Raw genomic sequence first — 27,822 nt, 5'->3', positions numbered from 1 at the left:
AACCAGCCCCAGCATAGGCCAGTAATTTGTTGTTTATTCTTCACTTACAAAAAAATGAGGACATTTCAAACAATTAATACAAAATGATGTGTCACATCACAATGGACAAGTTGTCTCATATGTATTTTATATAGTAATATCGTAGTGAATTGGTCGTGAAGTATTCAGAAACATACTTACCCTTCCAACTTGAGCCCTCCCCCAAAATGTAATCCATTATTTTTATTCTCTATAATATCTTTTCATACTTAAAGTAGGAAATAAAGGATTGGACCTGACATCAATACATCCAAAAAGGAAAAGAGAAAGGAGATAGTACAGGTTGGACATCCCAACTGATGTACAGTCCTTTTCGGTTTTTGCAATTTGTTTGGATAAGGAGTCTTCCATTCAGAACAACACGGCAAACAAAATTGTTTTAATCAGGTAGTCACATACAGTATACACATTTCCTGCCTAAAGAGAAAGCATACACTTTCATATAAGATGGATATCCAGTAAACATGCAATGCATTCTCTCAGAGCAGATTAAATTCTGCTTTTATACATCCACCTTGAAGTGATACAGCAAAAGGTAGAGGATAAACTTGTCTAGTAAGGTTTACTTTCTGGGTAATTCAAAACAGCACCATTTTGTGAAACAATAGGTAAGCTGAGAATGAGACTTAAGAGGGTCCAGGTCCTTCTACCTTAACTACAATTTCTGGGACACAGATACTCTGGCCATTCCTTTCAGCCAAGATCTTCACAGATAAACAATACCTTACTACCTCTAAAACATTCCCAAAGGGTGAAAGCAAAAGAGCTGCATATTTTTAAAATTATTACTAAGACTATTTAGTGATCTGAGTTCAAGGCAAGGGAAGGTTAAGGATGAAACAACTCTTAACTAAAACAAAAAGTTGTTACTTCCTTTTTTAAAAAGGTTAACAAAAAACCCCCCACTAATTTGCTTCAATAAATCTCTTACCCAATCCTATAGTGATCATTTTCAGCTTTACATGCACTATGTAGACAGGCAAAAAAACATATAAAATGTTTAAAAGATCTTTTTTTTTTTTTAAATTTATTTTTGCACTTCACTATAAAGCTACAGCTACCCAATCTTTTCCCCATGGGTCCTAAGTTTATTCCTTTTTACTGAATCCCCTCCTCTATCATATTAGAAACCTGAAAATTTAAATATAAAAACTAGATTTTATTTTAAAAATATTTTCTCATTTTTTTCACACCCCCCCATGCCAACCCTCAATATTTTATGAAAAAAAATCTAGCTTCAGGCTTTAATATGTAGTATATCTCTCCTTAATACCAGATCCAATAGATATATACCTAAAACTTCTCAGTACTGATACCAACTTCAGTATATTTATTCACATTAAGGTGTTATGTAAGGTAGAGTACAAAAACATCAGATGTACAACAGAACCAAAAATAAAGCACCTGCCTTTACAAGATGCCGGCCAAAAACTAATTGTGATACCAGCATACCTGTTAGTGAGGGGCCACAGTTGAGGGATATATGCTGTTCCAATGGATGAATTAGCTTGAAATTTTAGAAATAAATTCTTTTTTGATTCTAATTATGAACATTTGAGCTTAAAGTCCCATCTAACATAATGGTTTTTCGAGGGAAATTAACTTCTTCTGTGAATATAAAACACAAGATTAACTTCTGAACTCATCACTTCTTTGCAGCAGTGCCTTTTATCAATATTTTTTCTGCAAAGCTAAATTTAAAAAACTATCAGAATACATAATCTTTTGTTTTCCAGGAATCCTATGAAAGTTATAAAAGAACTATTAGATTTGGTGCATTTAATTAATCTCTTCATGCAAAACAATATTTGTGGTAATTACATGCCCATTGCCTCTGATTGCTCTTTAGGACATATAAATATCTACCACTGAGGTCCCACTCCATAACAACTGAAAATCTTAGCTCAATTCAGTTTCCCATTAATTTTAGATATGGATAGATATGGACAGATGGTACGTACAAACAGCAGGTTGTGTAGAACCTACCTACATCAAGCTTTCATTTTCTTTCCTTTAAGGCTACAGAAAATCTGGGCACAAGGAAAGGCAGCTCATTGACTCTCCCTCCCTTGATCCCCCTCCCCAAAAAGCAGTCATCTCCAGTGAGGGTTCCATAGAGAGCTCATATTGTATGACATTTTATTTAGATTCCATGCATGTATTTTCCTGTGTTGCCACAAGGTTGAGATCCATTCTTTCTGGAAACTCCAGCTTCTCACAGACTGCCTCCTTTACAGGTAGGTATTGTGATATTTCATTAGGCTCTGTAAAGAGGGCTGGTGGAACATGCTAGGACACAAATAAAATGGATTAGTTTTTCTTAACATAGCATTTTTACAGTACACTCAAAAATATATTTACTTTAAGAAATTTGTTCAAGAATTTGTAACCCTAAATATACACATCAAATTCCAGAAAATGAGATGAACTTCTTTTACAACATTATTAGAGATGCTCCAATACTTTAAGCTATGCTATTAGTTTTCCTCAAATGGAATCACTATATTGAATTAAACTTAGTTTAACAAATTTATTAATATGCATTTGGTATAAACAAAGTGCTGTACTTAATCTGTACTGGATTCCACACAATTTTAATTCCACAAATCATTATGTGACTTCCAGGTCTTAACTTCCCAGTTTTCTGTTTGATCTCAATTAATCATGTGTAATACAAAACAAAATCCAAATGCTTTTTCTAAAACTCTGTAGTGCTACAGAATACAAATTTGGATTTTCAGATAAAGGTCAAATTTAAAAGACTCCTATTTCAAAGTCACTTGTGTGAACTACTTCCTTCAACAATTCAGGGTAAAAGATCTATGGGCATTGTTGTTACCAGGTCACAGTGGAAGAATTATTAAAGGATATCAGTACAAAGTGCTAAAACAGATTATATCTATAGTATATGAGACATTGAATTAAACCACTGTTATTAAGAATAGTCATATTGTTTAAGATTTGGTGGAAAAAGAACATGTAGATAGTTTGCTGGGGCAGTAAAAACATTCCTTTGAAAGTCAGAAACCTGAGTTCTAGTCCTTGAGGAGTAATTTCCCAAATCTGTAACACTAGAGAAGGGATTTTATTTCTGGATCATTATCCTTAATTGTAAAAAAAAACACAGGAGTCAGCCCAAATGATATATGGTTCCTTCCAACTCCAAACACTATGCACAGTGTTCTATTTTTGTAGATGTCCCTCAGCAAAGTATATATATACATGTTATGGAATAGAGTATTGCTGGACAAACCTTTGATCGGTTTAACACTATCCATGGGATTTTCTTGACAAAGATACTATAATAGTTTGCCATTTCTTTCTCTCATAGGTCATCTCTGTCAGAACCCACCATATGGCCTGTCCATCTTGGGTAAATAAGATAGCTCATAGATTCACTGAGCTACACAAACCCTGTTACCACAACATGGTAGTGATACAGGACAGGAGATTTAACACTGCAAGATAAGACTCTCAGGTCAGAAGGTGAGCAACACATTACTGGGGAAGAGGACAACTACATATATAGCTCCAGTACTAATGAAGCAGCTGGGCCAAAAGCAAAAGGAAGTTCAGCTGCAGAGGGATCTGGTGATGAAAGTTAATTCTGAAGCTATCAAGATCAATATAGCACAGGAACTTGGAATGTAAGATCCACGAGCCAAGGTAAACTGGATGTGGTCAAACAAGAAATGGAAAAATTAAACATTAACATCTTGGGTGTCAATTAACTTAAATGGATGGGAATGGGTGAATTTAATTCAGATAATCACTACACATACAGTATACTGTGGGCAAGAATCCTTTAGAAGAAAGGAGAAGCCCTCATAGTTAATTAAATGGTTAGAAAAGCAGTACTGTAATAAAATCTCCAAAATAACAGAATATATTTGAATCCAAGGCAAACATTTGACATTATAACAGTACAAGTCTATGCCTCAAACCCTGATGCCAAAGAGGCTGAAATTGATCAGTTCTATGAAGATTTATATTTTCTAAAAATAACACCAAATGAAGATATCACATTCATAGTAGGGGACTGAAATGTGAAAGTAGGAAATAAAAAGATAATTATAATAAGAGGCAGGTTTAGTCTTGAAGTTCAAAATGATTCAGGGCAAAGACAATAGAATTTTGTCAAGATAACTTAGCACAGCAAATACTCTTTTTCAATAACTCAAACGATGAATCTACATATAAGAATCATGTATGGTCAATATAGAAATTAGATTGACTTTGCAACTAAATGTGGAAAAGCTTTCTATAGTCAATTAAAACAAGACCTGGAATTAACTGGGGTTCATATTATAAGCTTTTTACTGCAAAATTCAGACTTAAAATTAAGAAAGCAGAAAACCTTAAGATTGTATAGTTATGACCTAAGCAGCATCTCTTATGAATATGAAGTAGAGGGTGATCAGCAGATTTAAGTGATTAGCTCTAGTAGCCAGAAGAACTACAGACAGAAGTTTGCAATACTGTATAGGAGGCATAAATAAAAATCACCTTCCCCTAAAAATAGTAAAAAAAGTAAAATGGCTATATGATCAGACTTTACAAACAGTTGAGGAAAGAAGAAATACAAAAGGAAAAGGAGAAAGGAAAAGAAATACCCAAATGAATGCAGAAATACAAAGGCTAGGAAAGAGAGATTAGGTTTCCTTAAATTACCAATTCAAGGAAATAGTTAAAAATGTCCAACAGGAAAGCCAAGAGATTCTTCAAGAAAAAGCAAGAGAATATTTCATAAAAAATGGCCACGACTAAAGATAAAAGTGGTAGGGACCCAACAGAAATAGAAGAAGAGGTGGCAAGTATATATAGAACTATTCAAGAAAGATCTTAACATCACCAATAACCATAACAGTGGGAGTACTGATCCAGAGGCAGACATCCTAGAGAATGAAGTCAAATGGGCCTTATGAAGCATTAAGGTTAGATGATAGCCTTCCAGCTGAGCTATTATAAACCCTAAAAGATGATGCTGTTAAAGAACTGCCTTCAATATCCCAGCAAATTTGGAAAACTCAATAGTGGCCACTGGATTGGAAAAGATAAATTTACATCCCAATCCTAAAGAAGGGCAATACCAATTCAAATTACCAAGCAATTGCTCTCACTTCACATGCCAGTAAGGCTATGCTTAAGATTCTGCAAGGAAGGCTTCAACAATATGTGTTGTTTTCACAGGCTGGTTTTCAAAGAGGCAAAGGAACTAGAGACCAAATTGTCAACATTCACTGGATTAAGGAAAACACCAGGATGTTCCAGAAACACATCTATTCCTGCTTCATTATACTCTTTGACTCTTTGACTATGGGTCACAACAAAATGTTGCAAGTCTTCAGGGAGATGGGAGTACCATTTTACTTGTTTCCCGAGGATACTGTATGTAGGCCAAAAAGCAACAGTTAGAACCAAACTTGGAACAACTGACTGGCATATGAGGAGGCTGTATTTTATCACTTTATTTGTTATGTGCACAGTATTATCATGTGAAATGCCAGAATGGACTAGTCAAAAGCTTCTGAAATTCATCAAGAGAAATATCAACAATCTCAGACACGCAGACTACACCACGCTAATGGCAGAAAATTACGAATTAAAAAGCCTCTTGATGAGGAGAATGACAACTGACTTGAAATTTAACAACAAAAAATTAAGATCATGGCAATTGATCCCATCACTTTCTGGCAAATAAAGAAAAAAGAAATGGAAACAGCATCAGATTTTATATTCTTAGATTCAAAGATCACTGCAGACGGTGATGAAATGAACAATGCAAGCACTTGCTCCTTGGAAGGAAAGTTATGGTGAATTTGAACAGCACATTAAAAAGAAGAGACAGCACCTTGCCAACAAAGGTCCACAAAGTTAAAACTACTGCTTTTCCAGGAACAACGTATAATTGTCCGAGTTGGACTATAAGAAAAGCTGAGCACCATAGAATTGACACTTTTGAATTGTAGGGCTGAAGAAGACTCTTGAGAATCCCTTGACAGCAAGTCAATACTTGAAGAAATTAATTCAGACTATTCACTGCAAGGCCAAATATTTAAACTGAAGCTTATAATACTTAAAATGAGATAAACAGAATCATGTAAGCAACAAACAGGAGCATGGACAAACTTTGGGGGATGATGGAAGATAGAAGGACATGGGGTAACAACTAAACAACAAAGTCAGGTGTGTGGATGAAATTAAGGATGATGAAATCAATAATCCTTTTTCAAAGATAACATGCTATTATAGAACTTAGCATTAATATAGTTTATAGTATTTAACATGAAACATGAAAATTAGATTTTTTAAAAATGAAGTTTAGATACAATACCATTAAATTTGCTATTTTGCTCTCTCTTGAAGTGTATTCTCTTAACATATAAGTCTTGTCAGCCTATTAAAAATAAAAAAAAATATGTACGGATTTTTAAGTCTTCTTTTTAGTGTTATACATAACATATACGTATAAATAAAAAATTGCATTTTTAAACAAGTTATAAAAGGACCACCTAACTTGATAATGGCACTCCCATTTATTTTCTTTAACCCAAAGAGTAGAAATTATCAATTCAATTGTGATGTAATTGACATCACAAAAGTACCACATGAATGTAAGCAAATAAATACGAATACCCCAAACATTGAATCATCAAGACTACTGTAACAAAAAAAAAAAAAAAAAAAAAAAAAAAAAAAAAAAAAAAAAAAAAAAAAAAAAACAAATAAACCATAATATATCTAAATGATAAGTTCAAAGGACATCATTATTCTATCTCAATCAGGAACTGGTAATATATTTTCTTCAATCTTTTACTAAATAAGAATCCAAATAGTACTCCTAAATTTAAAATTGAGAGATCTCTTTATCACCTACATAAACTATTATTTGTAATCCAAATAACTTAACAAATTTTCCTTTTCCTTCATTTCCAATATAGACTCATTGTATTATATATCACAAGATGCTTGTAGATCTCAGTTTTCCCTTAACAGGTAAGACGTTCTTAACAAACACTTTAAAGTGCTTAAACTATAATTTAAAAAAATTTTTTTTCACTTTTTAACAGTTTTTTGTTTTTTCTAATTCTACATGTAATTTTCTAATTTATATGTAATTCTAATTACATGTAAAGGTAGTTTTCAATATTATTTTTGTAAGACTTTATATTCCAAATTTTTTTTCTCCTTTTCTCCCTTACCTTCCCTCCCCTCCCCAAGACAGAAAGCAATCTGATATAGGTTATAGATGTACAATAATTTAAACATTTCCATATATGATTTTATTTCTAAATGAAACCCCAAGAAGAGGAAAAATGTTTCTCTCTTTGAAACAGAAAAGTTTACCACATTCTCTGTATCTATCAGATTGCTATTCTGGAATTGTTATGTGTCTGGTGTTTGTATGTACAGTACATGATTTTGAATGTTTGTTTGTTTGTTTTTAAGAAGATGGGGAAGTTGTAGGGAACCAAACTTTAAAAAAAACTGATGGATATATCTCTTTTTCGAGGAAAAAGAACTCTTACCTAATTATCCCAAGTTTTTAAGAAAAAGGAATTCCAACTCTGAAATTTTTTCCTCTAAAACATGACATAATCATATTAAGAAAATTTAAGACTGCTATGGAGCTACTGATTCAGGAAGCAAAGATAAATGTAATTAATAAATACTTATGTAATCTAAGATAAATACTCAATATTTAGAAAACATCTTTAGATATTTAATTTCTGCCTTAATCACTCAGTTTCTAAAAAGTGCTTAACTTAAGTTATTTTTGCAGAGTTGGTTTTTCTGAAGTATGGATAAGAATTTCAGATGCATTAAATTTTTGTGGGAGAGAATTCTTATTATTATTTATGATAGCTTTTTTTACATTAATTTCCAAAATAGACCTGCCTCCTCTCCCTAATAAGTCATCTCTTGTCAAAGAAATTTAAAATAAAAGGGAAGAAAAAAGCAAATCCAAACAACCCATCAACTGCATCTGGCAGCATGTTCAATATTCCATAATCATCGCTCTCTAACTCTGCAAAAAAAAGAGAAAATGGGTTTTTCTTATCTCTTCTCTGGGACCAAGTTTGGTCATTATAATTATATAGTAGAACCATTAACCATAACATGGCACGCAGTCCATAATTCCAAAACCAAGACAAATTTGTATTCATTTTACAAATGGATAAAAAAATTTCACTGACTTGTACTGTAAATATTTTGGGGAGCTGGGTGAGAATCAGCCCTGTAGGTTTCATTGGCCTAGGGAATTGCTAGTGATGAAATTCCCTCTCCTAATGCAGGGAGACTCCTGCTTTCCCATTTACAGTCTTCGTTTCCAAGTGCACCAAGAGATTGACTTTTTAGGGGTCACAGAGCTATGACCTTTCAGAGGCAGATTGGAGAGTAGGTCTTTCTCATCGAGGCCAGCTCTTTATTCACTACTGTAAGCTGCCTTTCTTCCTAAGCACAGCATAGACATAGGCAAGATCCAAAAGATATAAAATCCCATCTACCTTTGGCATTAGACCCAACTCCATGCTTAGAGAAAGTTATAACTACTAGATTTTAAAATTAAATGACAGGAAGATTCAATGCTTCAATAACAGTAAATACAAAAGAAAACTTCACAAAATATACCTCAATAATTAAGAAGGATTAGCATAGTGTATTTGAAAAAAATTAACTTTAAACTACTTAGGTTTTCATTCTAATAGTACACAAGTGTTCACATAAATTTGTACAAGAAATAAGAATTAAGATACCTCATGGTAGAGCCTTGTGTCATTCATCCTGATGAGCACACCATCAATTCTTAAGAAAAATCTCAATAGCAGGAAAAAGCTAGAAGGCATCACTCTCTGAAAGAGAAAAGTAAGTATACTGTTATATATTTTAGCAAAAATTGAGCCATGCTTCTCATCTTATTGTATACTTTGCCAATGGTAACAATGAGTGTATTTTGAAGAACAAGGCTTTGGTGAAAAGAATGCTAAACCCAGAGCTAGAAGACCCTAATCTTAGCACCAACCATTTAATCTTGTTCAAATCACAACCATCTATGCCTCAGCTTCCGAATCTGTAAAATGTTATGCCACAAAGACAATAAAAACAGGATAAAAATAAAAAGAAGCTTAAACAGCTTGGGAAAAGCAGTGATACAGGGCCCCACAAAGTTTTAACATGGCTTTCATAACTCTACTAGTTTAAAACTTCATTAAGGTTTTAGGGTCCTACCTGTATTACTACTTTTTTAAAAAAAGACTCAAGGATATTTCTATTCTGATTTTATTCTTAAAATCCTTGTGACAGAACAATTTAAGCAGAAAAGCTCTTTGGATCAACCTGTATCAATGCAAAGAAAATGCATCATTAGTCATCTCTACTGTCAGAAGAGGAACTTATAGTCTCTTACAACCACCTATCTGCCATCCCCTTCTATAACTAAATTAGATGCAAGACCCCCAACCTACTCTTAGCTTAATACTACTGAAAAGGCACAAATTGATACAGGTTAGCCTAACTGTGCATTGTGTCAATGTTTCCCAATCTATTTCACTTGTAGTTCATAAGCAAATTGTTAAATTCACCAAAGTAAACCAAGTGTATCATGAAAAAGAATGTACTCATTTTGGATAATTTTGAAAATGGAAGAAAGTCCAACCTTGCTGGTTCCAGTGCTATGAAAAATTACTGTTTTTCAGGGAGTTGTTTTCTTTTTACATTTCCATTTTCCGATAGTCAAATCTATTTTGTAAGGAGTAATATGCTTTTTCAATTTCACTAAACCTATTTTGTAAGGTATTTTCTTCAGATAATTTATGTTTCCTTTTCTAAACCCTCTTGCAAAGTTTTCATTTCCTTTCCCCATTTTTCTTCTAGCTCTCTTTTAAGATGCTTTTTAATTTATAACACCCTCTGGAACTTCATCTAGAGATGGTGTGCTTTTAGTGACCTCAAGGTTTGAAATCCATTCTTCTCTTTCATCTTAAAAACTGTCTATAGTCAGTTCTTTTTGCATTTTTTGCCCCCCCCCCCTTTTTTTAAGTTGGCTTGGTTTTTTTAGGGCAAGGGGAAGATTGTCCAAGCTTCCTCTGTAAGTGGCCACAGCTGTGTTAGGTCAGTGCTGACTGACTTCCGGTGATAGGTGGGCATGGCCAGGTCCCATGAAATTCTGGCATTTGGGGGGTTTACTATTTGCCTTTTGTATTTGTGCTGGATGTTTTATAACTTCTCTGCTGATCTACTGGCTTACAACCAGGGCAAAGTAGCCAACACTGCTGTAGATTCTCTAGTGAACAGAGCCCATGATGCCCTGGGACTCTGTGTTGCCTGTATTCCACTGTATCTGTGCTCAACTGTGCTTGGCCTGCTTGTGCTTGGCCCGCCTCCCTCCATGCCCGATTGAAACAGACCTTTTCTGGAGATCTTTAAAATTATCTTCTGCTGGTAATTTGTTACACTCCCATATTTGTGGGTTCTGTCACTTCAAAACTAATTCAGAGGCTGTATATTTGCTGTTAGTGTGAAGGTTGTGGGGAGAGCTCAGAAAAAGATGTGTTTACTCTCCGCCCTCTTGGCTCCACCCCCACTATGGAAAATTACTAATGCCAAATTCCTCAGTGAATCACACAATCTTAAGATCTCAGAGGCCAACTTTGATCCTCAACTTTCCCCCCCAAGAGTGATTAAAAATCCCTTCTAATTACCCTTACTTTTCCTCATTCTTAGCTTTATCAAGTCTGATAGTATTTGCATAAAATAGTATAGTATAGTATAGTATAAATATACTATATAGTATAGTATAGATAGTATAGTATAAAAACATAACTTTGTTTTCAATCTCTATTACCTAATCTTCCTTCCATCATCTGTAGGTTGTTCCCCCTTTCTATAAAATAGCTTTTTTAAAAAATCATTTTCCAAAAAAATTTTTTAGCATTTTTTTTTAATTTTGAGTTCCAAATTCTTTACCTTCCTCCCACCCTTCTCCCAGCAACTGAGCCAACAAAATGATATCAATTATACATGTGGAATCACACAAAACATATTTCCATATTAACCATATTGTCAAAAAAGCAAGAAATTATACTTCAGTTTACACTCAGTTTATCAGTTCTCTCTCTAGAGATGAACATGAGTCACTTGGAATTCTCTTAGATCACTGTATTGATCAGAGTAGCCAAATCTTTCAGTTGATCATTATTACAACATGACTGTGCACAATGATGTCAGTTTTTCTCAGTACACTTTACATCAGTCCATATGTGTCATTCCATGCTGGTTTGGTTTGGTTCCCCCTTCCCTTAAATGATCTCTTTTATCATTTCCTGAAGCACAATAGTACTCCATCATAATCATTTGACACAACTTGTTCAGCCAGTCCCCAAATGATGAGCTTCCTTCCCCTCAATTGCCAATTCTTTATTCCACAAAAAAACTGCTATAAATGCTTTTGTATTTTGTATCTGCTATAAATGCTTTGATCTTCTTAGGGTATAAATCTAGTATTGTTGGGTCAAAGGGAATGCACAATTTTATAGTTCTTTGAGCACAGTTCCAAATTGTTCTTCAAAATGACTGGACCAGTTCACAAGCTCACCCAAAGTATGAGTATACCCATTTTTCCTTATTCTCTCCAACACCTAGCATTGCTAATAGGCACTTCTCTACTTGTGATTTAGAGTTTTTTTCATATAACCATGAATAGTTTTGATTTCTTCTACTGAAAACTGCCTACTTATATTCTTTGATCATTTATCATTTGGGAAATGGTTCTTATTCTTATATGACTCAGTTCTTTATGTATTTGAGTAATAAGGCCTTTACCAGATAAACTTGCTATAACTTTTTTTGATATTATTTCATTGTCTATACTACCTATTAGCAAAATGTAGTTTTCCTGTTTATCAAATTAAATTTTAATCAGGTTAATTTTTATTTTTGCTGATATCATTACTGCTACTCCTGCCTTCTTTTTTTTTTTTTTAGCTTCAGCTGAATCATAAGATTCTGCTCCAGTTCTTTAACTTTGTGCCTAAGTGTTTCACTTGTATGTTGTGACTCCTGACTGCTAATCCATTCTGCTGCTTCTGTTTTATGTGAGCTCGTTCCATCCACACTAACAATTATGATTATTATTTCTTGATGTCTCCATAGTCTTTTGTTTCCACTTACCTAATTCTAATTTTTAAACAATTATCTTCTTCAGTGAGCTTTTATATCTTTTTTTTTCCCATTTGGCCAATTCTTTTTAAGGTGTTCTTTTCTTCAGTGAATTTTTATGCCTATTGTACCACTCCTTTTTAAGGTGCTATTTTCTTCAGTATTTGTACTTCATTTACTAAGATATGGATTCTCTTTTCATTTTTTTTGTATCACTTTCATTTCTTTTCCCAATTTTTCCTTTATCATTCTCTATTAAACACTTCCAAGAATTCTTTTTGGCTTGGTCAGCATTTTCCTTTGAGGATTTAGTTGAAGAGATTTTCACATTGTCATCTGAGTTTGTGTCTTAGTTTTCCTTACTACTGTGATAGCTTTTAATTGCCAAGTTCTTTTTCTAGCCTATTTCTTGACTTAGAACTTCATAAAGTTGGGGCTCTGCTTACATGGGGTTGGGGAGGCACTATCCCAAGCTTCAGGTTTTTTTGTACTTCTTTTTTCTGAGTTAGTTCTGAGGATCTGCAAGTTCTTGGTGCTTCCAAGTAAGATGTGTGGTCAATGCTTTTTATCCAGGAAGTTGCTTCTCTACAGCCCTATAGCATTCCCCTTGGCACTACAATTGTGATTGCATTACTTGATTTTAAATTTATTTGGAGGGGAATGTTGGGAAAAATCAGTTGGGTTGCATCGTGGTTCCACCTCCACCTACAAGTGTCTTTTAACAGTCAGTTGCTAAGTTCTTTCCTCAGAACAATTTTTGTGTTATTAGAATTTCAATCAAGAACTCCTCAGCTGATTTCCCTTACAATTTTCCCCCCTCTCTCCCTCTCCCCTCCCATCTACAGTTTTATATTGCTTCTTCAATATATTCAATATATTCTTCAATATTGCTTCTTCACTGGCAACCAAAAGAGACTATATTAAATTAGAGGAAAAATTCACGTGTACACACACACATATATATGTACATACAAACACACATGGATATAAACTAATATAAGGCAATTCCAAGAGGAAAAGAACACAAGTTGGATATGATGAAACCTTACATAGGACAGAGCACGTGAGACTTGCTAAGAAGAACCAGCACGAGGCTCCTCTTTATTCCCAATGCTTTCCTCCCTGCCAGCTTCCTGTAGCTCTTCCCCATTCCTCTGCTTCTCCCAAACATCTAAGTTCCACATAGATCTGCTCATCTGAGTCCTCAAAACACTCCCTTTTGACCACAAATTAAAGTCCACATCAACTCCGTGCTTTAGGGAATGTCTAAAGAAGATCCTATGGTTCACTTAAAACTTTTGAGTTGCTTTTAAAATGAGATATTAGAATGTCAAGATAGACATACACAAAGTAACTTCAAAAGGAAGCTAACACTACTACAGAGATAGGGGGATCGGATAAGGCCATGGATACAAGGGGGCACCTGAGCTACATTTTGAAGGAACTCTAGATTTGACAAAAAGGTGGTGAACAATGAACACAATTCCAGACTGTAAGATACAAAGGCCTGGCAGCAGGAATAGAATGTTTTTCATGGAGAACTGGCAGGCCAATTTGACTGAACACAGTATGTAAAAGGGAATATCATGAAATAAGACTCAGGTCAGTAGGAGCCAGATGTTGAGAGGTTTCCAGGACAAATATCCTAGAAATAATAAGAAGGCAGTCAAGATTCTGAACAAGATATGAGCAGAGCTATATTTTAGGAATAACAAATTGTCAACTTGGTAGCAGATGAGCTGGGGAGGAAAGACACTAGAAATAGGGCTGCAGTTAGTTCAAATTTCATTTTTTATGCTTTGCAAGCTGTGTGACCATAGTAGGCATGTCCCTTAGCATCTTTGTACTTTGGTTTTCTAATCTTGTAATGCCTATAGTGTCTATCTTTCAGGGTCTTTGTAAAGCTCAGATTTGGGAATCCATAACATATCTTGTAAGCTTTAAAGTACTTATGTAAACACTGGTGATTATCCTCTATCGAGCAATGGAAAATAGGACATGTATAAAGAAATAAGACTATGCAAGGGAATACAGATAAGTATTGTCTTATAAGTAATATAGACAAGTCTATGATATATTTCTTTTATCTAGAGTCATCAAGAAGGTTTTATAGTCAAAATTACATTTAAAATGGTCCTTATATCCCAGACAGGATTTTCATACTTGATTGGGGGAAAGGCAGAGTCCAGATTTTGCCCTTTTCTCTCACAGCTCAGTCCCTCAGAGATAGGCTCAATCTGATCCTTAGAACACCACACCATCTTACAAGAAAGTTCAGAGTCAACATTCTTAAGAGTTCACCCTTTTTTTCTGTAGCTTACCTGGAAAGGCATATCAAACTTGACACTCTATAATCATATCTGAGAATACCCAAGAAGCATTACATCAACAATGAGCACAAAATTAGGTTTTAAACTTAGAAAAGCTTCAAAGAAACTGACTTTTACATACAAATCCAAGTCCACAAATATTTTTTTTTATTATATGTAAATTACTATGCAAGATACTGAGAACAGAAGTAGGATACATTTAGGAAGCAAATAAATAATAAAAATTATAAAGCTAAATTCAAAATTCTACTAAAACACTTTGAGAAATCATTTGTAATTCCACTTACCAACCACTAGTTGCTATCAGAAAGAAAGAAGGAAGTCTGGTTCCCTCCCTTCTCTGCTGTTCATTTCTATGTCTGCAGACAGAATGTGGAAGGATAAAGGAGGGTCTGGTGCCTTTGTATACAAGTGCATTTCCATCATCGTCTTACCCTACATAAGACCCTACATTCACTAACAGATATATCCAGATATCAAAACGTATTGAGGAGTGTTACCTATCTGAGATTTTCTCCAAGTTCAATAATGGACAGACTACAAAAACATGTTAGGTATTTACATATGGATACTCAAAATCATTAATATCACATAAAAATTTCCCAAATGTATGGATTCTATATTGCTAGTCACACAATGCATAATCTAAAAACAAAAATGTCATATTTAAAGTGTAATGGCTTCATGGATATTTCTATAAACAAAAGCAATTACTATACTCACAATTTTCACACTTAAGCTTGAAACTCCATGATCATGAAGTTCATCTTCAAACAACAGAACTTCCTCAAAAAATTTAATCTGTTCCCTGGCTTTCAATTTTTCTGTATCTATGTGATCTGTTGTAGGCACAACCTGAAAGGAAAAGAAAATTTTTTTTTCATTATTTAATATCTTATTTTTTTTCAGTTACATTAACTTTATCAATATATAACATTTATTTTTTAAAATTTATATTATAGCTTTTTATTTACAAAACATATGCATGGGTAATCATTCAACATTGATCCTTACAAAACTTTCTGTTCCAAATTTTTCCCTCCTTCCCCCATCCCCTCCCCTAGATGGCAGGTAGTCCAATATGTTAAATATGTTAAAATATATGTTAAATCCAATATATGTATACATGTTACATACATATGTATACATATACATACAATATATGTATACATGTATACAGTTATTTTGCTGCACAAGAAAAATCAGATCTAGAAAGAATAAAATCTGAGAAGGAAAACAAAAATGCAAGTAAACAATAACAGAAAAAGTGAAAATGCAGTGTTGTGATCCACACTCAGTTTCCATAGTCCTCTTTCTGGGTATAGATGGCTCTCTTCATTACTGAACAATTGGAACTGGTTGAAGAGAGCCACGTCCATCAAAATTGATCGTCATATTATATAATTTTGTTGCTGAAATGTATAATGATCTCCTGGTTTGACATTTCACTTAGCATCAATTCATGTAAGTCTCTCCAGGCCTCTCTGAAATTTATTCAGCCATTCTCTTATTGATGAGCATTCACTCAGTTTCCAGTCACTACAAAAAGTCTGGGCTCTAGAGTCTCTCCCTTCCTTCATCCCACACCCCCTCAACTCTATCTCCACTAAGAAGACACATGTAACTTCATACAAAACATTGGAAAGAAAATTTTTAAAAACTGAAAGCTATAAAACAAAGGTCAACCATGTTCAAAATCAGTCAAAAAGGGTTGTATGGCATTCTTTCTGGCTGACTAGCTAACTCTAAAAACCACAGTAACTTTCTAGAGTTCCACCATAGACCAGAATAATTATCAGAGGGGAAAAAAAATGAACAAGCTTTGTTATTTTATTATATTCTGATAATCATTTTTAAAAATTTTTTATAGCTTTTTATTTTTCAAAAAACATAGTTTTCAGTAGTCATCTTTGCAAAACTTTGTACCAAATTTTTTTTCCTCCCTCCTCCAAAACCCTCCCATAGATAGCAAGCAATCCAATCTAAACATATATCCACTGAATAAAACTTTACAAAAAAGATTGAGAGAATAAGCTCTGTTTTAGTATGGTAAGTGACCTTAAATATAAAGAGACAAAATAAATCAGTTCAACACACAAAAAAAGAAAAGAATTAAATTTACCTTTAACTTAAGTGCTTCACCAAGCAATGTTCCTTTGTAATCTGTTGTATAGGTCCAATCATATGGTCTGATAATCTCTTTGGAGTGTTCTCCCTCCGTCCTCAATGATCAAACAAAGGATTCCATTCAGTGACATAGAACAAAACTTGATAAAAATATCTAAATATCCTTCCAAAGTAAATTCTACAAATGATTCTAACCAACTCACTTGTCTGTATACTTTATTGATATGTAAACTCTTTTGTGCTTATTATAAACAATTCAAACCAGTTATTGAAATCATTTATTATTTAACTTTTTACATTAGACTATAAACTACACAAAAACTGGGACCATATTTTATACTTATTTTCAGTCTCCATAGAGCTTTCAGTTAATAAATAAATGCTGGTAAAAAAAATCTTTACCTTTTATTTTTATAATCCTTAATCAGAAGTATCAAAGTATGTTATTCAAAAATAGTTACTGAGGTCAAAGGAGAAGGACAGTTACTTAGGTACAGTACTTCATTTAGAGACACTAACTCTGAAATAAGTACTGCTCTGGCAGTGTTTATTTTGAAAGTTGCCTTTATTTATAGTGGAGTCAACTGATAACTCTGGAAAGCTAATAAGAAAATTCACTATTTACTCTAATGAAACATACTCCAATCCAGTTACTGTTTCTTACCTGCTTTCTTGCCATTCTTCAGCACATGCTACCTTAAGCACTCCCTGGTAGTTGTTTACACATTTTAAAGCATCAGTTGCATTGAACTCAATTCCAAAGCCAGAAACATGTTGGATTCTTAAAACGTTATCTCCAAACATCATTTCAGGAAGAGAAGGCATATGTAGCTCATCAGCCAATCTGCATATGACCAAAATCAAATACTATTGTGTTATAGTTAACCCTCAACGTTTTTGGTTTAACAATATTCTATAGAAGAATGAAAAATCTATGTATGGATATATATATCTTAAAAGTATAAATTCGAACTCCAATATCAGTCTAGGATATGCTTTTAAAGGGAAAAAGCAATGCATTAAAACACACACACACACACACACACACACACACACACACATACACAATAACTGGACCAGACCTAGGAAATATAGATTAAGTTTGTCAGTCAAACATTTATTAAGAGACTATCATGTACTGTGCCAAGTGCTAGAGATACAAATAAAGGTCAAAGACAGTCTCTCCTCTCAAGGAACTCATGGATAGCATTCAAACAATGATGTACAAAACAAGTGAAATATGGGATAAAATAAAAATCAACAGAAGAAAGACCTTAGAATTAAGAGAGAGACAAGAAAAGTCTTTTTTGCAAAAGGTGGGATAAGGAAGCCAGAAAGTAGATATGCGAAGGGAAAGCATTCCAGTATGAAGATAGAAACCATTTTGGAGCTACTAAAAGATTACAGGATCACAAATATAGAACTTGAAAGTGATGTGGGAAAGATTCCAATCTTTGATTCCCAACCCCCCCCCCCTTAGTTAATGTAAATTACCCTTTGACTCACAAATCTTGGTCCCTTTGAATTCCAATATGGACCTGTCCCACCCCACCCAGATCTGAGCCAACTTTGGCACTACACCCCAAAGCCCCTCGAGCTAAGTCTCCTACTATAAAAGAGTCACGCTGGGAACCCCTCTTTGCAGAGATTCCAAACCTGCCAGCCATGTGAGGACCCTCTGTCCACTGGACCCTCAGTCTGTCCTCCTCATCTCTACCTTCACCTATCTCCTACTTCCTATACTCAATAATAAACCTCTATTATCAATCTAGCTCTCGGGCTAATAAATGCTTTTATTGGGGACTTGCGCCACTACTAGACCTCATTTACCGCCATATCCTTGCGCCAAATCTAAGGGGGTTGCAGGGGAGCTCTGTTTGATTCCCTGTACCCCAAACCTGCCACTAGACCTCAACTAAATCCTAATTTCATTTAGATACCCCAAATCTAGACCTCAACAAAAGAACCACTTCAACTGAGATAACTGAGGTCCAGGGAAGAAAAATTATTTGCCCAAGGTCACCCAGATAGTTAATCCTAAGAGACAGGATTGGAACCCAAATCTTTTGACTCTAGAGCCTGTAGTCTTTCTAATGTATTAAAATGTCGTACTAGATCAATTCTCATGATATTTGAAAGAAGGAAGGCTACCCAAAGTCCTTGGGGAGAAAAAGAGAAATACAATTATCACAAAAAAAAAATCCATTTCATATATCCACTTTCCTGTTTCTATTAAATATTTATGAAAAGGGATCAGGAAGACTTCCACAAACTATATTCACTAGGAGACCACAGATTTACAGTCACACAAGTGACTAAGCAGAGAATTAATGATCCCACTGTTTGCTGACTACAAAAAAGCATTTGATTTAGTAAATAAAATAACACCTTAAAGGAGATCTTCCAACAAGGTACCCCCCACATGTTAAAAATCCTACAAGATTTAGTGAAAGATATCTCAAGAGATACTTTTGTTCAAGGACCCTATGATTAAGATGAGGAAAACAAAAAAGGGATAGGATTGTGAAGGATGTTTGTCACTATAATGGAAAATTGTCCAGCAGAGGAGTTTCCTAATTCCCTCAATATCAGTCTCTCTGTGGCCATCAAATGAGATTTGTAAATAGGTAGCACAGTACTTGACAATAACAGACACTTAGCATCCTTCCTTCCTTCTTTCAGTCAACTATCTAATCCAAACTATAGTGAAAGAATCCCCATCTACAACACACTCAACAGGTAGCCACCCAACGTTTGCTTGGGAATGCATGATGGGTTTAAATAGGTTGAAATATGTGACCAAAGAATTGTGTATCCCAAAATCAAGTAAAGAGATTAAGTGTTTATTATGTGCAAAGAACTATACTAAGCACAGTAAAAGGAGAGGGACAGAAAAAGTTGAACCTAAAAATAAAATTTCCTATACAAATGGAAAACAAGAGTCCCTCCTCTCAAAGAATTCACATTCCAATAGGGGAAGACCACAAATAGGGAAGATTTCAATCACAAATCAGATGAAAAAGTCATTACTTTAGGCACTACCTCTCTTTAATGTCTCTTCCACTAATAAAATCCTATCAGTTTCTTATGTTTGGACATTTGATGGGACTCTGGGGGCAAGACCTTTCTTTTGTGTCTTCAAAAGCTATGGTTTCAATACTGGCTGAGTAGTTGCCAAATTTCATCTCCACAGGAGCTGCTTCCCAGGACAATGGCAGCAGGGCTAAACTGCAAAGTTAGTCCCAAAGCTCTTGATCCTAAGTTCAGGGTCCTGGGCTGTCTCCATTAGAGTTTAAGGATAGGTGGTAGACCAGGGGGGATGGTGGGAGAAGCGCTTTTGACTTGCCTGGGACATGCAGCCTGGTGCCTCCTTCAGTCCCTACTTCAACTAAGCCAGCTTGCCTGCCCTGTGTGTGGGGCACCAGGCTGGCATTTAGTGGAAATGCCTAGCCTTTTCTCAATGGGAGTTACTTCCCTGTGTATGACAAGTCTATGAGGGCTAGGCTGGAAGCAAGATCAGCTGTCTAGGGGCAGGAGGGCTTCTGCTGCTAGCAGTTAAGTTAGCAATTTTTTCTTGCAGGGATGAGAAAGGTGGGACCCCTCTCCACAATGATGGCTTTGGGGTCTGGGCTAGAAGTGCTCTGAGGGTACTGTTCTTTCTAAGAGTTAGGATCCTACACTGTCTGTCTCAATCAGGGTCTGAAGGGAGGTGGTGGTCAAGATGATAAAGAGAGAGGACTGACTTGATATTGTACATTTGGAAGAAGTTATCTTTAGACAGGGATAACAAACAGTAGGTACATTTAAATGGTGCCCACACTTCAGTTTTCTCATCTGCAAAACAAGGGAGTTATTAGTTTCAATGGCTTTTAAAGTCTCTTCTAGCTCTAAATCTATAATCTTATGAATTCTTTAACAAACAAAGAAAAAAAAAAAGTATCCTCATTAAACTGATGAGGAAAGGGAAGCTCCAAGAAGTAACTTGCCCAGGAGATGCACCATGTCCTAGATGGGGAGCTAGATTACTTAGTGCCAAACTGGGTTCAATACTATTCTGCTACAAGAAATGATGAAAAGGTTGTTTACAGCAAACATAGCAAAATTCATGTCAACTGACTACAGAATAAAGTGAGCAGAGTCAGGAGAATAATTTCTATAATAACAAACATACTGTAAAGACAAACAGCTGGAAGACTTAGGAATTGTGACAAGCATAATGATAGAACATGATTCCAAATGACATAAAACATGCCACCTAACCCAGGATAAGTGATTATAGAGTGAGAATTATATTTTTTATACAAGGCAAACACAGGAATTTGTTTTAACTACAGATTTTTAGTAATATTGTTTTTCTTCCATTACTCAATGGAAGGGGAACAGAGAGAGGCAAAGGGAGGTAGAAACACGGATTTGAAATTAAAATTTTCCCTCCAAAAAAAGCCTGAATTCAAAGCACATTTCAGTCACTTACTGTGTGACTTTAAACAAGTCATTTCATCTCCTGGGCCTCAAAGATCACTAAGGTCCCTTCTATTTTTAAATCTATGATCTTATGGTGACCATATCACTAGGAAATGAAGGAAGCGGGCTTCACAGTTTAGTCTTTATTCTAAGTTTGGCGCTTCTAAGGAGGCTGTCATAGAAGCATGTTTTCTTCCTTTCTTTCTTTTTTGAATTTTTATAATAGAATTTTATTTTTCCAAACACATGCAAAGATAGTTTTCAATATTCACCTTTGCAAAATCTTGCATTCCAAATTTTTCTCCCTCCCACCTCCCTTTTCTCCTAGACAGCAATCAATCCACTATAAGGTAAACATATGCAATGTTAGAAGTATACTTTCCAAATAACTGAAATTTATCTTCTTGAGTCAAAGATTTTGTACATTAATATCTATGTAATTCTTTGTAACTTTTAAAAATATATTAATTATATACTCCTCTAGCTTCTCAAATAATCTTCCCACTATCTCAATGCTGTAGTGTAAACATCACACACTGTCCTATATTATGACACTCATCTTCTAGTATACTCTAAGCCAAGGGTTCTGACTTTTTTGTTAGTTCTGAAACCCAAAGATCTCTTCTCAGAATGTTTTAAAATGCATGAAGTAAAATTCACAGGAATAAAAAGTTATCCAATTATATTAAAATAGGTATCAAATATATTTTTTAAAAACAAATTCTTGAATCCCAGGATAAGAACTGCTCTCACTACTCCAAAGGTGATTCTTATTCTTATTTTCTATCTCCCCTCACACACACATTGCATTTCTATTAATCCCATGTGTGATTTCACTGGCATAAGAAAGTGCCTTAGAGAAAACTTCCTTAACTATTCTGTAATTTAGGAGTCTTAAAAGAATTCTTGGACATTAAGAAATTATATGATTTGCCCAAGATCACAGAGAAAGTAGTATACAGAAAAGTTGGGACTCTAAACCAATTCTAACTCCTAACTTCCTGCTCTGAGATCTCTTTCTAACCACTACTTTGTGCTGTTAAGATGTCTCATACTGCACACAGAAGCTACCTAATTAGGTCTATCAAATACTGAATATGTTGTGTTCTAATACAAAACATCCCAGGTACTGCTTTTCAGCTTTTGCAACAATTCCTTAAATCTTTAATTGTGCTATATGATGGAAAACCAGATAATTCAATTTACTAGAACTTGGTATAAAAAGTAAAGATGTTGGGAAATAGCTAAAGAAATAGTGGTACATGAATATAAGGGAATTTTATCATGCTTTAAAAAACAAAGACCATGAATATAGAAATGCACAGGAATATTTCTATGAGCTGATGCAAAATGATGAAGCAGAACCAAGAAGATGATACACACAATGACTAAAGCAATATAAATGTAAAAAGCAACAATAATAAACCAAATGAAACTAAATTCTGTGAGATTATGACCAAGCCAAAGAAAAAGTATGAAAAGACCTCATTTTCCCCTCCTTTCCAGAACTGCATAACCAGACATGTGATATATTGCAAATAACATCAGCTTTTTTTGACATGTTGGTTAATTTTGCAGAATTTCCTTTCTAACTTTTTATTTGATGATTTTCTGGGAGAGGGGAGAGGACAGGATATAATGGAAAATACAACAAACAAACAAAAGTTATCCATAATTTTTTAAAAAATATGTTCTAAAGAAGATAGCCTATCAATATATATTTTTAATTTTGCTGTTTTCTATGAATATTACTTTATGAAAACTGAGGATTGACTGTATATATGTGTATTGAGCATCTAGGTGACACAGAGGATAGAGTGCCAGGCCTGGAGTCAGGAAGACTCATCTTCTTAAGTTCAAATTTGGCCTCAGAAAATTACTAGCTGTGTGATTTTTAAGAAATCACTTAAAGCTATTTGCTCAGTTTCTTCATTTGTAAAATAAGCAAAAGAAAACATGCAAACCATTCCAGTATCTTTGCCAAAGAAAACCCTACAAGAGGTTATGCAGAGTCAGATGTGACTAAAATTACTGAATGTTATCTGTATATTAAGTATATATGCATATAGATAGATCTCCATATATTCCGATGTATCTATGTATGTACACCTATGTGTGCATAAAATATGTATGTCCTCCCTGCAAAGTTCTGCTTTTGAAAGAAATAGTAAAACCAAAAAAATGCTCTTTAATTGGAAAAAAAAAAGGTAGCCTGAGCAGTTCTGAAAATAAAGCAAACAAATTCTAGACCTAGAACCCAGATGACCAATTGCTTTTTATATAATTAGCACACGAAATAGTAAGGCTTAATCACTTGCCTGCAACTGGACTGCCAGCAGGAATAAAAACAGCAGCATTGATTCATTTAGAAATTGTAAAAAATTGATAACAACATGCACACAAGTAGGTTTCTAGTCATGTGACCTATTGCTTTTTAAACAGTTATCCTGGAACAGAAGTACTCCAAATGTAGTCTAGAGATCTCTGGGGGTCTCTGAGGTCAAAATTACACTCAAAATAATACTAAGATGCTTTTCATATACTTTATAAACCTTTAGGGATTTCTTAAACATCTATCTAGAGGCCTTTTGTGGGCATTCAGTTGTTAATCATATCCAACTCTTTGGAACTCTGAGGATTACTTAGCAAAGACACTTGAGTGTTTTGTCATTTCCTTCTTCAGTTCATTTTACAGAGGAGGAAACTGAGGCAAACAGGGTGAAGTGACCTGCTTAGGGTCACACAGCCAGCTAGTTTCTGAGGCCTGCTGTGAATTCAGAAAATGAATCTTCCCTACTCCAGGCCAGCACTCCATTCCATATGCTGCACCACTTAGCAGCCTTTATCTTTTCCCTTAATATCATTTCAGATGATAATCTCATTAGTTCCCAAAGTTTCTATCACCATCTCTATGCACATGACTGTCAGAACTATTTAACCTGTCTGACTCTCTAAGAGTCTTAAATCTCCAACTGCCTATTGGACATCTTGAACTAAACATCTCGTAGACATCTTTAAAACTGAACTCATTATCTTTCCCCCCAAGTGCTCCCCTCTTAACTTCCCATAGTCCTCCCACTCACCCAGGCTCAAAATCAGGTGTCATCCTAACTCTTAATTCTCACCTCTTCATATCCAATCAATTGTCAAGTCCTATCCACTCTACATTGAGGAGCTCTGTTATACACCCTCACATCTCCTTTGGCAATGCGACTACTCTCATGCCTATTTAACAATATTCTATTGGTTGGTATCCCTCCCCCACCAAATCTCTTCCAAATCAATTCATCTTCTATGCAGATGTCAAATTAAAGCACAGATCTGACCATACCCACACCCTCTATTCAATCAACTCCAGTGGTAACCTTTTACCTCCAGATCAAATATAAAATCTTGCTTGGTATTCAAAACTCTGCACAAATCTGGCCTTTTCGTGCCTTTCTAGGCGTCTTTCGCCTTACTCCCCTCCATGTCAAGAGCCAATGGCCCTTGCCTCCTTGCTATTCCTCACACAAGACACTCCATCTCATGATTCCAACATTTTCACCAACTGTCTCTCAAACAAGAAATGCTCTTCTCTCCTTCCTCATCTCCACTTTCTGGCTTCCTTCCAGTCTCAGCTAAAGCCCCATTTTCTGCAAAAAGCCTTCTTGAATCCTTAATCTGAGACCCTAAATAGCTTGTTTGAAAATAGCTGTTTGCATGTTGTCTACCTAGTTAGAATATGAGCTCTTTGAGAGCAGGGGTTGTTTTTGTTTTGTTCTGTAGGTCTTTCATTGTGTCCCCAGAGCTTAGCCCACTGTCTGGAACATCATAAATGTTATATCTATAATATTTATTGGATTAGTTATTGAGCCAACTCACATAAGCAAAAGCTATCGGGGGAAGTCCTCAATAATGTTTAAGGTCATGAAACCAAAGAATCTGAGAACTGCCATTTTAGAGTATAAGCTCTATAACAGTTATTTTGAATTCTCAAAAGAGATTTCTAAAAATCTAAGTCTAAAAGTCTAAAAAGACTTCTGAGTTCTATGGGGTATTAAAGATGGCTAAGGTTACTGAATTGCTATAGTACCTAAGGATATATTCCTATATAAAAATTACCAGAAGATTTCTATTACAGCTGAGAGAAATGATTTTCTCTTTCATTAATAACCAATTACCAAATTAGAGCTCAGGTATTCCTCCACACACACTTCAATCTCCTCATTCCCTGTAAGCTATTCAGTCAGTTTTGAAGGGCAGAACTCAAAGAAATGAAATCTTGGCCAGACACACCTCAATGGGAAAACTCAGATCTAATGAAAAGGTAAAGAGATACACTAGTTCAGTGAAATCTAACCCACTGTGTTTTAGTCAGCACGGTCTGATTGCCCTAGGTGGGAGTGGTCGGGATAATTTGATCAATTTCTCTAAAACTAAAACATCAGTCTGATTCGCCAACCCTCATTAAGGTAAGCCCACCTCTCATTATGTTAATTCTCTTGTTGTGACCAATCAGAGTTGATTTCCAGCCTCAAGAAAACCCATTTTCCAAGGCTAGACACCTTTTAATATCAGCCAGTATAATTAATAAATGATCAATTACCCAGAGTCTCTTAAATTTTTTTATGTCACCAAACTCAAACCTGTTTTTCTTACAATTTCTCTAACTCTTATCTCAACCAAATTTAATGAATAAATACCAAACTGTGACCTATCAAAACATGCCTCAATATTTAGGAGGACAAGGAAACTCAATTCAATTATCTAATAAGCCTCTAATATGTAACAAGGCACCGTGATAGGTTCTAGAAATTAAAAATATAACACCAAACTACTTTATACTGAGGGGGTTCTGATGTACATTTCAGTGAATTTGTAATCCCATGGATATTAAGTACTTCCTACAGTATAAACCAAAGCCCCATCATCCATATCTTTTCCATATTCTTCAACAGACCCTCCAAAGAACCATATTACATAACATAGGCCTTTTTTACATTTTCAGCATATCAACAGAACATCTAGGTTGTTATCTCTTACTTTCCCACCTTTTATCATTTTCTCAGTGAGATCTACTTGAGTGAACCTAACAGAAGCCAAGGCAGGAGGAAAAAGGAAAAGGAGGAAAATGTGTTGAAGGAGAAAACACTTCCTAAGAAGGCTTTAAGTAAAGAAGTAATTGCTTTCATTGCAGACATAGGAGATACCCTGCATAAAGGCAAGAGTATCATTCAAGTTCAAGTTCAATTCATTTTTGAAATCTCATACTCAGACTTGTTTCAAGAAACTAGCTGGAGGGCTGGGTACTAATAATTACTTAGAAATTAAGGTAACTATCAATAAAAAGTTACTATAATTAAAAAAAAAAAAAGAAATTAAGGTACCACTTCCCATGTTTCCACAGGCTTCATTTCTGGTGAGATGTATTCTCAACATTGCCAAATGCATGAGTATGCAGAAAACATTATCTATAAATCAAATTTGTTGGTTGTTCTGATTTTTGGTATTTTTTGGTTACTATTGTTAATCTTTTGAGAGAAGCAAGTACTGTGATTTTGTTAGTATATAGAACTGCCAGAATGAAAACTTCCTCCACCAATGCATGGAAACGTAATTTACATTCTCAACCAGCAGCACGGATAGAAGAACGATCAGTGCTTTTTTTAGTGTCAAAGGCATTTTGTGCATAACAGCTATATAAGAAAAGCTATCTATGTACAAAATCTGTTTCAAGTTGACTTTTTTTTCATGTTTGTTTTGCTTTTGGTCTGGACCTGTGATTTTTTTCAATAAGAACCTCCCACGGGGAAAACTCTCCCCCATCAATACACACTGACAATTCCCCCTAATTTGTAGTCTAACAGCAGCCTGAAACTCCTAACCTAGAAATACTATCCACGACCAAACTTGGCTTGGGTTAGTGTTTTAGGTTTGTGGTTTTTTTGGTGAAAGCTCCTTCCCACAAATACAAATTAGCAACTCCTAGTTTAATTTGCGGTCTGAAACAGTAGCCCCGAGCTCCGAGAGTTCAAAGACCCGGCCCAAGGTTGCACCGGTGGGAACGTCCGAGGCCGGACGAGGACCCACGTTTTCTGGGGATTCCGGCTGCAGAGCCGAAGGATGCACAGCAGGGCACAGCAAGAGTCGATGGAAAACCCGAGTGTTTCACATGTGGAAACTGAGGTAAGGCCGGCACCGGGCCCCCGGGGAGTCACCCAAGAGCTCGATCACACCAAGCGCTCCCTTCCCCAAAAACCAAAGGGCGGGGGAGGGGGAGGCGCGGGAGACTGTCAAACCGCGGTCCCGCACGAGCGCTCGCGGCGCCCAGGCGCGGCCCGCCGGCCGTTCTGCAGCCGCCGCCGCCGCGGCGGGCCTCGAGGTGCCGCGGGGGCGGGGAGCCGCACAGAGAACGGCCGCCCCTTTCCCCGCTCCTGCCCACGCCCGCGCCGAGCCCAGCCCTCCCCAAACCTCACTTCTCCACATCGGCCGACTTCATGATGTGCGTCTTGGCCGCCGTCAGCTTCCAGGGCCCGAAGGAGAAGTCCTGGCGGCTGCTCTGGAAGCCGTGGATCATCATGGCCGCGGTGGAGGCGCGGAACCTGCGCGAGCGGCGGCGGCGGCGGCAGCCTCCCTTCTCCCCCGCCCCCACCTCCCCCTCCTCCCCCGAGCCGTTACCATCCCCAGCCCCGCCCCGCTCCGCTTCCCGGCCCGACCCAGC

The 27,822-nt window shown here is 35.8% G+C and overlaps 1 protein-coding gene across 1 annotated transcript; it reads right to left on the bottom strand.

Annotated features, from left to right (window-relative positions):
* Positions 1 to 27,822, bottom strand: TIPRL (TOR signaling pathway regulator). Its single transcript, XM_031936846.1, has 7 exons — positions 27,578 to 27,822; positions 17,320 to 17,499; positions 16,651 to 16,750; positions 15,252 to 15,383; positions 8,799 to 8,894; positions 6,374 to 6,436; positions 1 to 2,328 (listed from the first exon to the last, which is right to left on the bottom strand). The coding sequence occupies exons 1-7, from the start codon at positions 27,679 to 27,681 to the stop codon at positions 2,179 to 2,181; spliced, it is 825 nt and encodes a 274-aa protein (XP_031792706.1). The 5' UTR covers positions 27,682 to 27,822; the 3' UTR covers positions 1 to 2,178.

Source organism: Sarcophilus harrisii, chromosome 4 (assembly GCF_902635505.1).
Source record: "Sarcophilus harrisii chromosome 4, mSarHar1.11, whole genome shotgun sequence".
Lineage (NCBI taxonomy): Eukaryota > Metazoa > Chordata > Mammalia > Dasyuromorphia > Dasyuridae > Sarcophilus > Sarcophilus harrisii.
The sequence above is the reverse complement of the archived record's forward strand: the minus strand, read 5'-3'. Positions and strand labels throughout refer to the sequence as shown.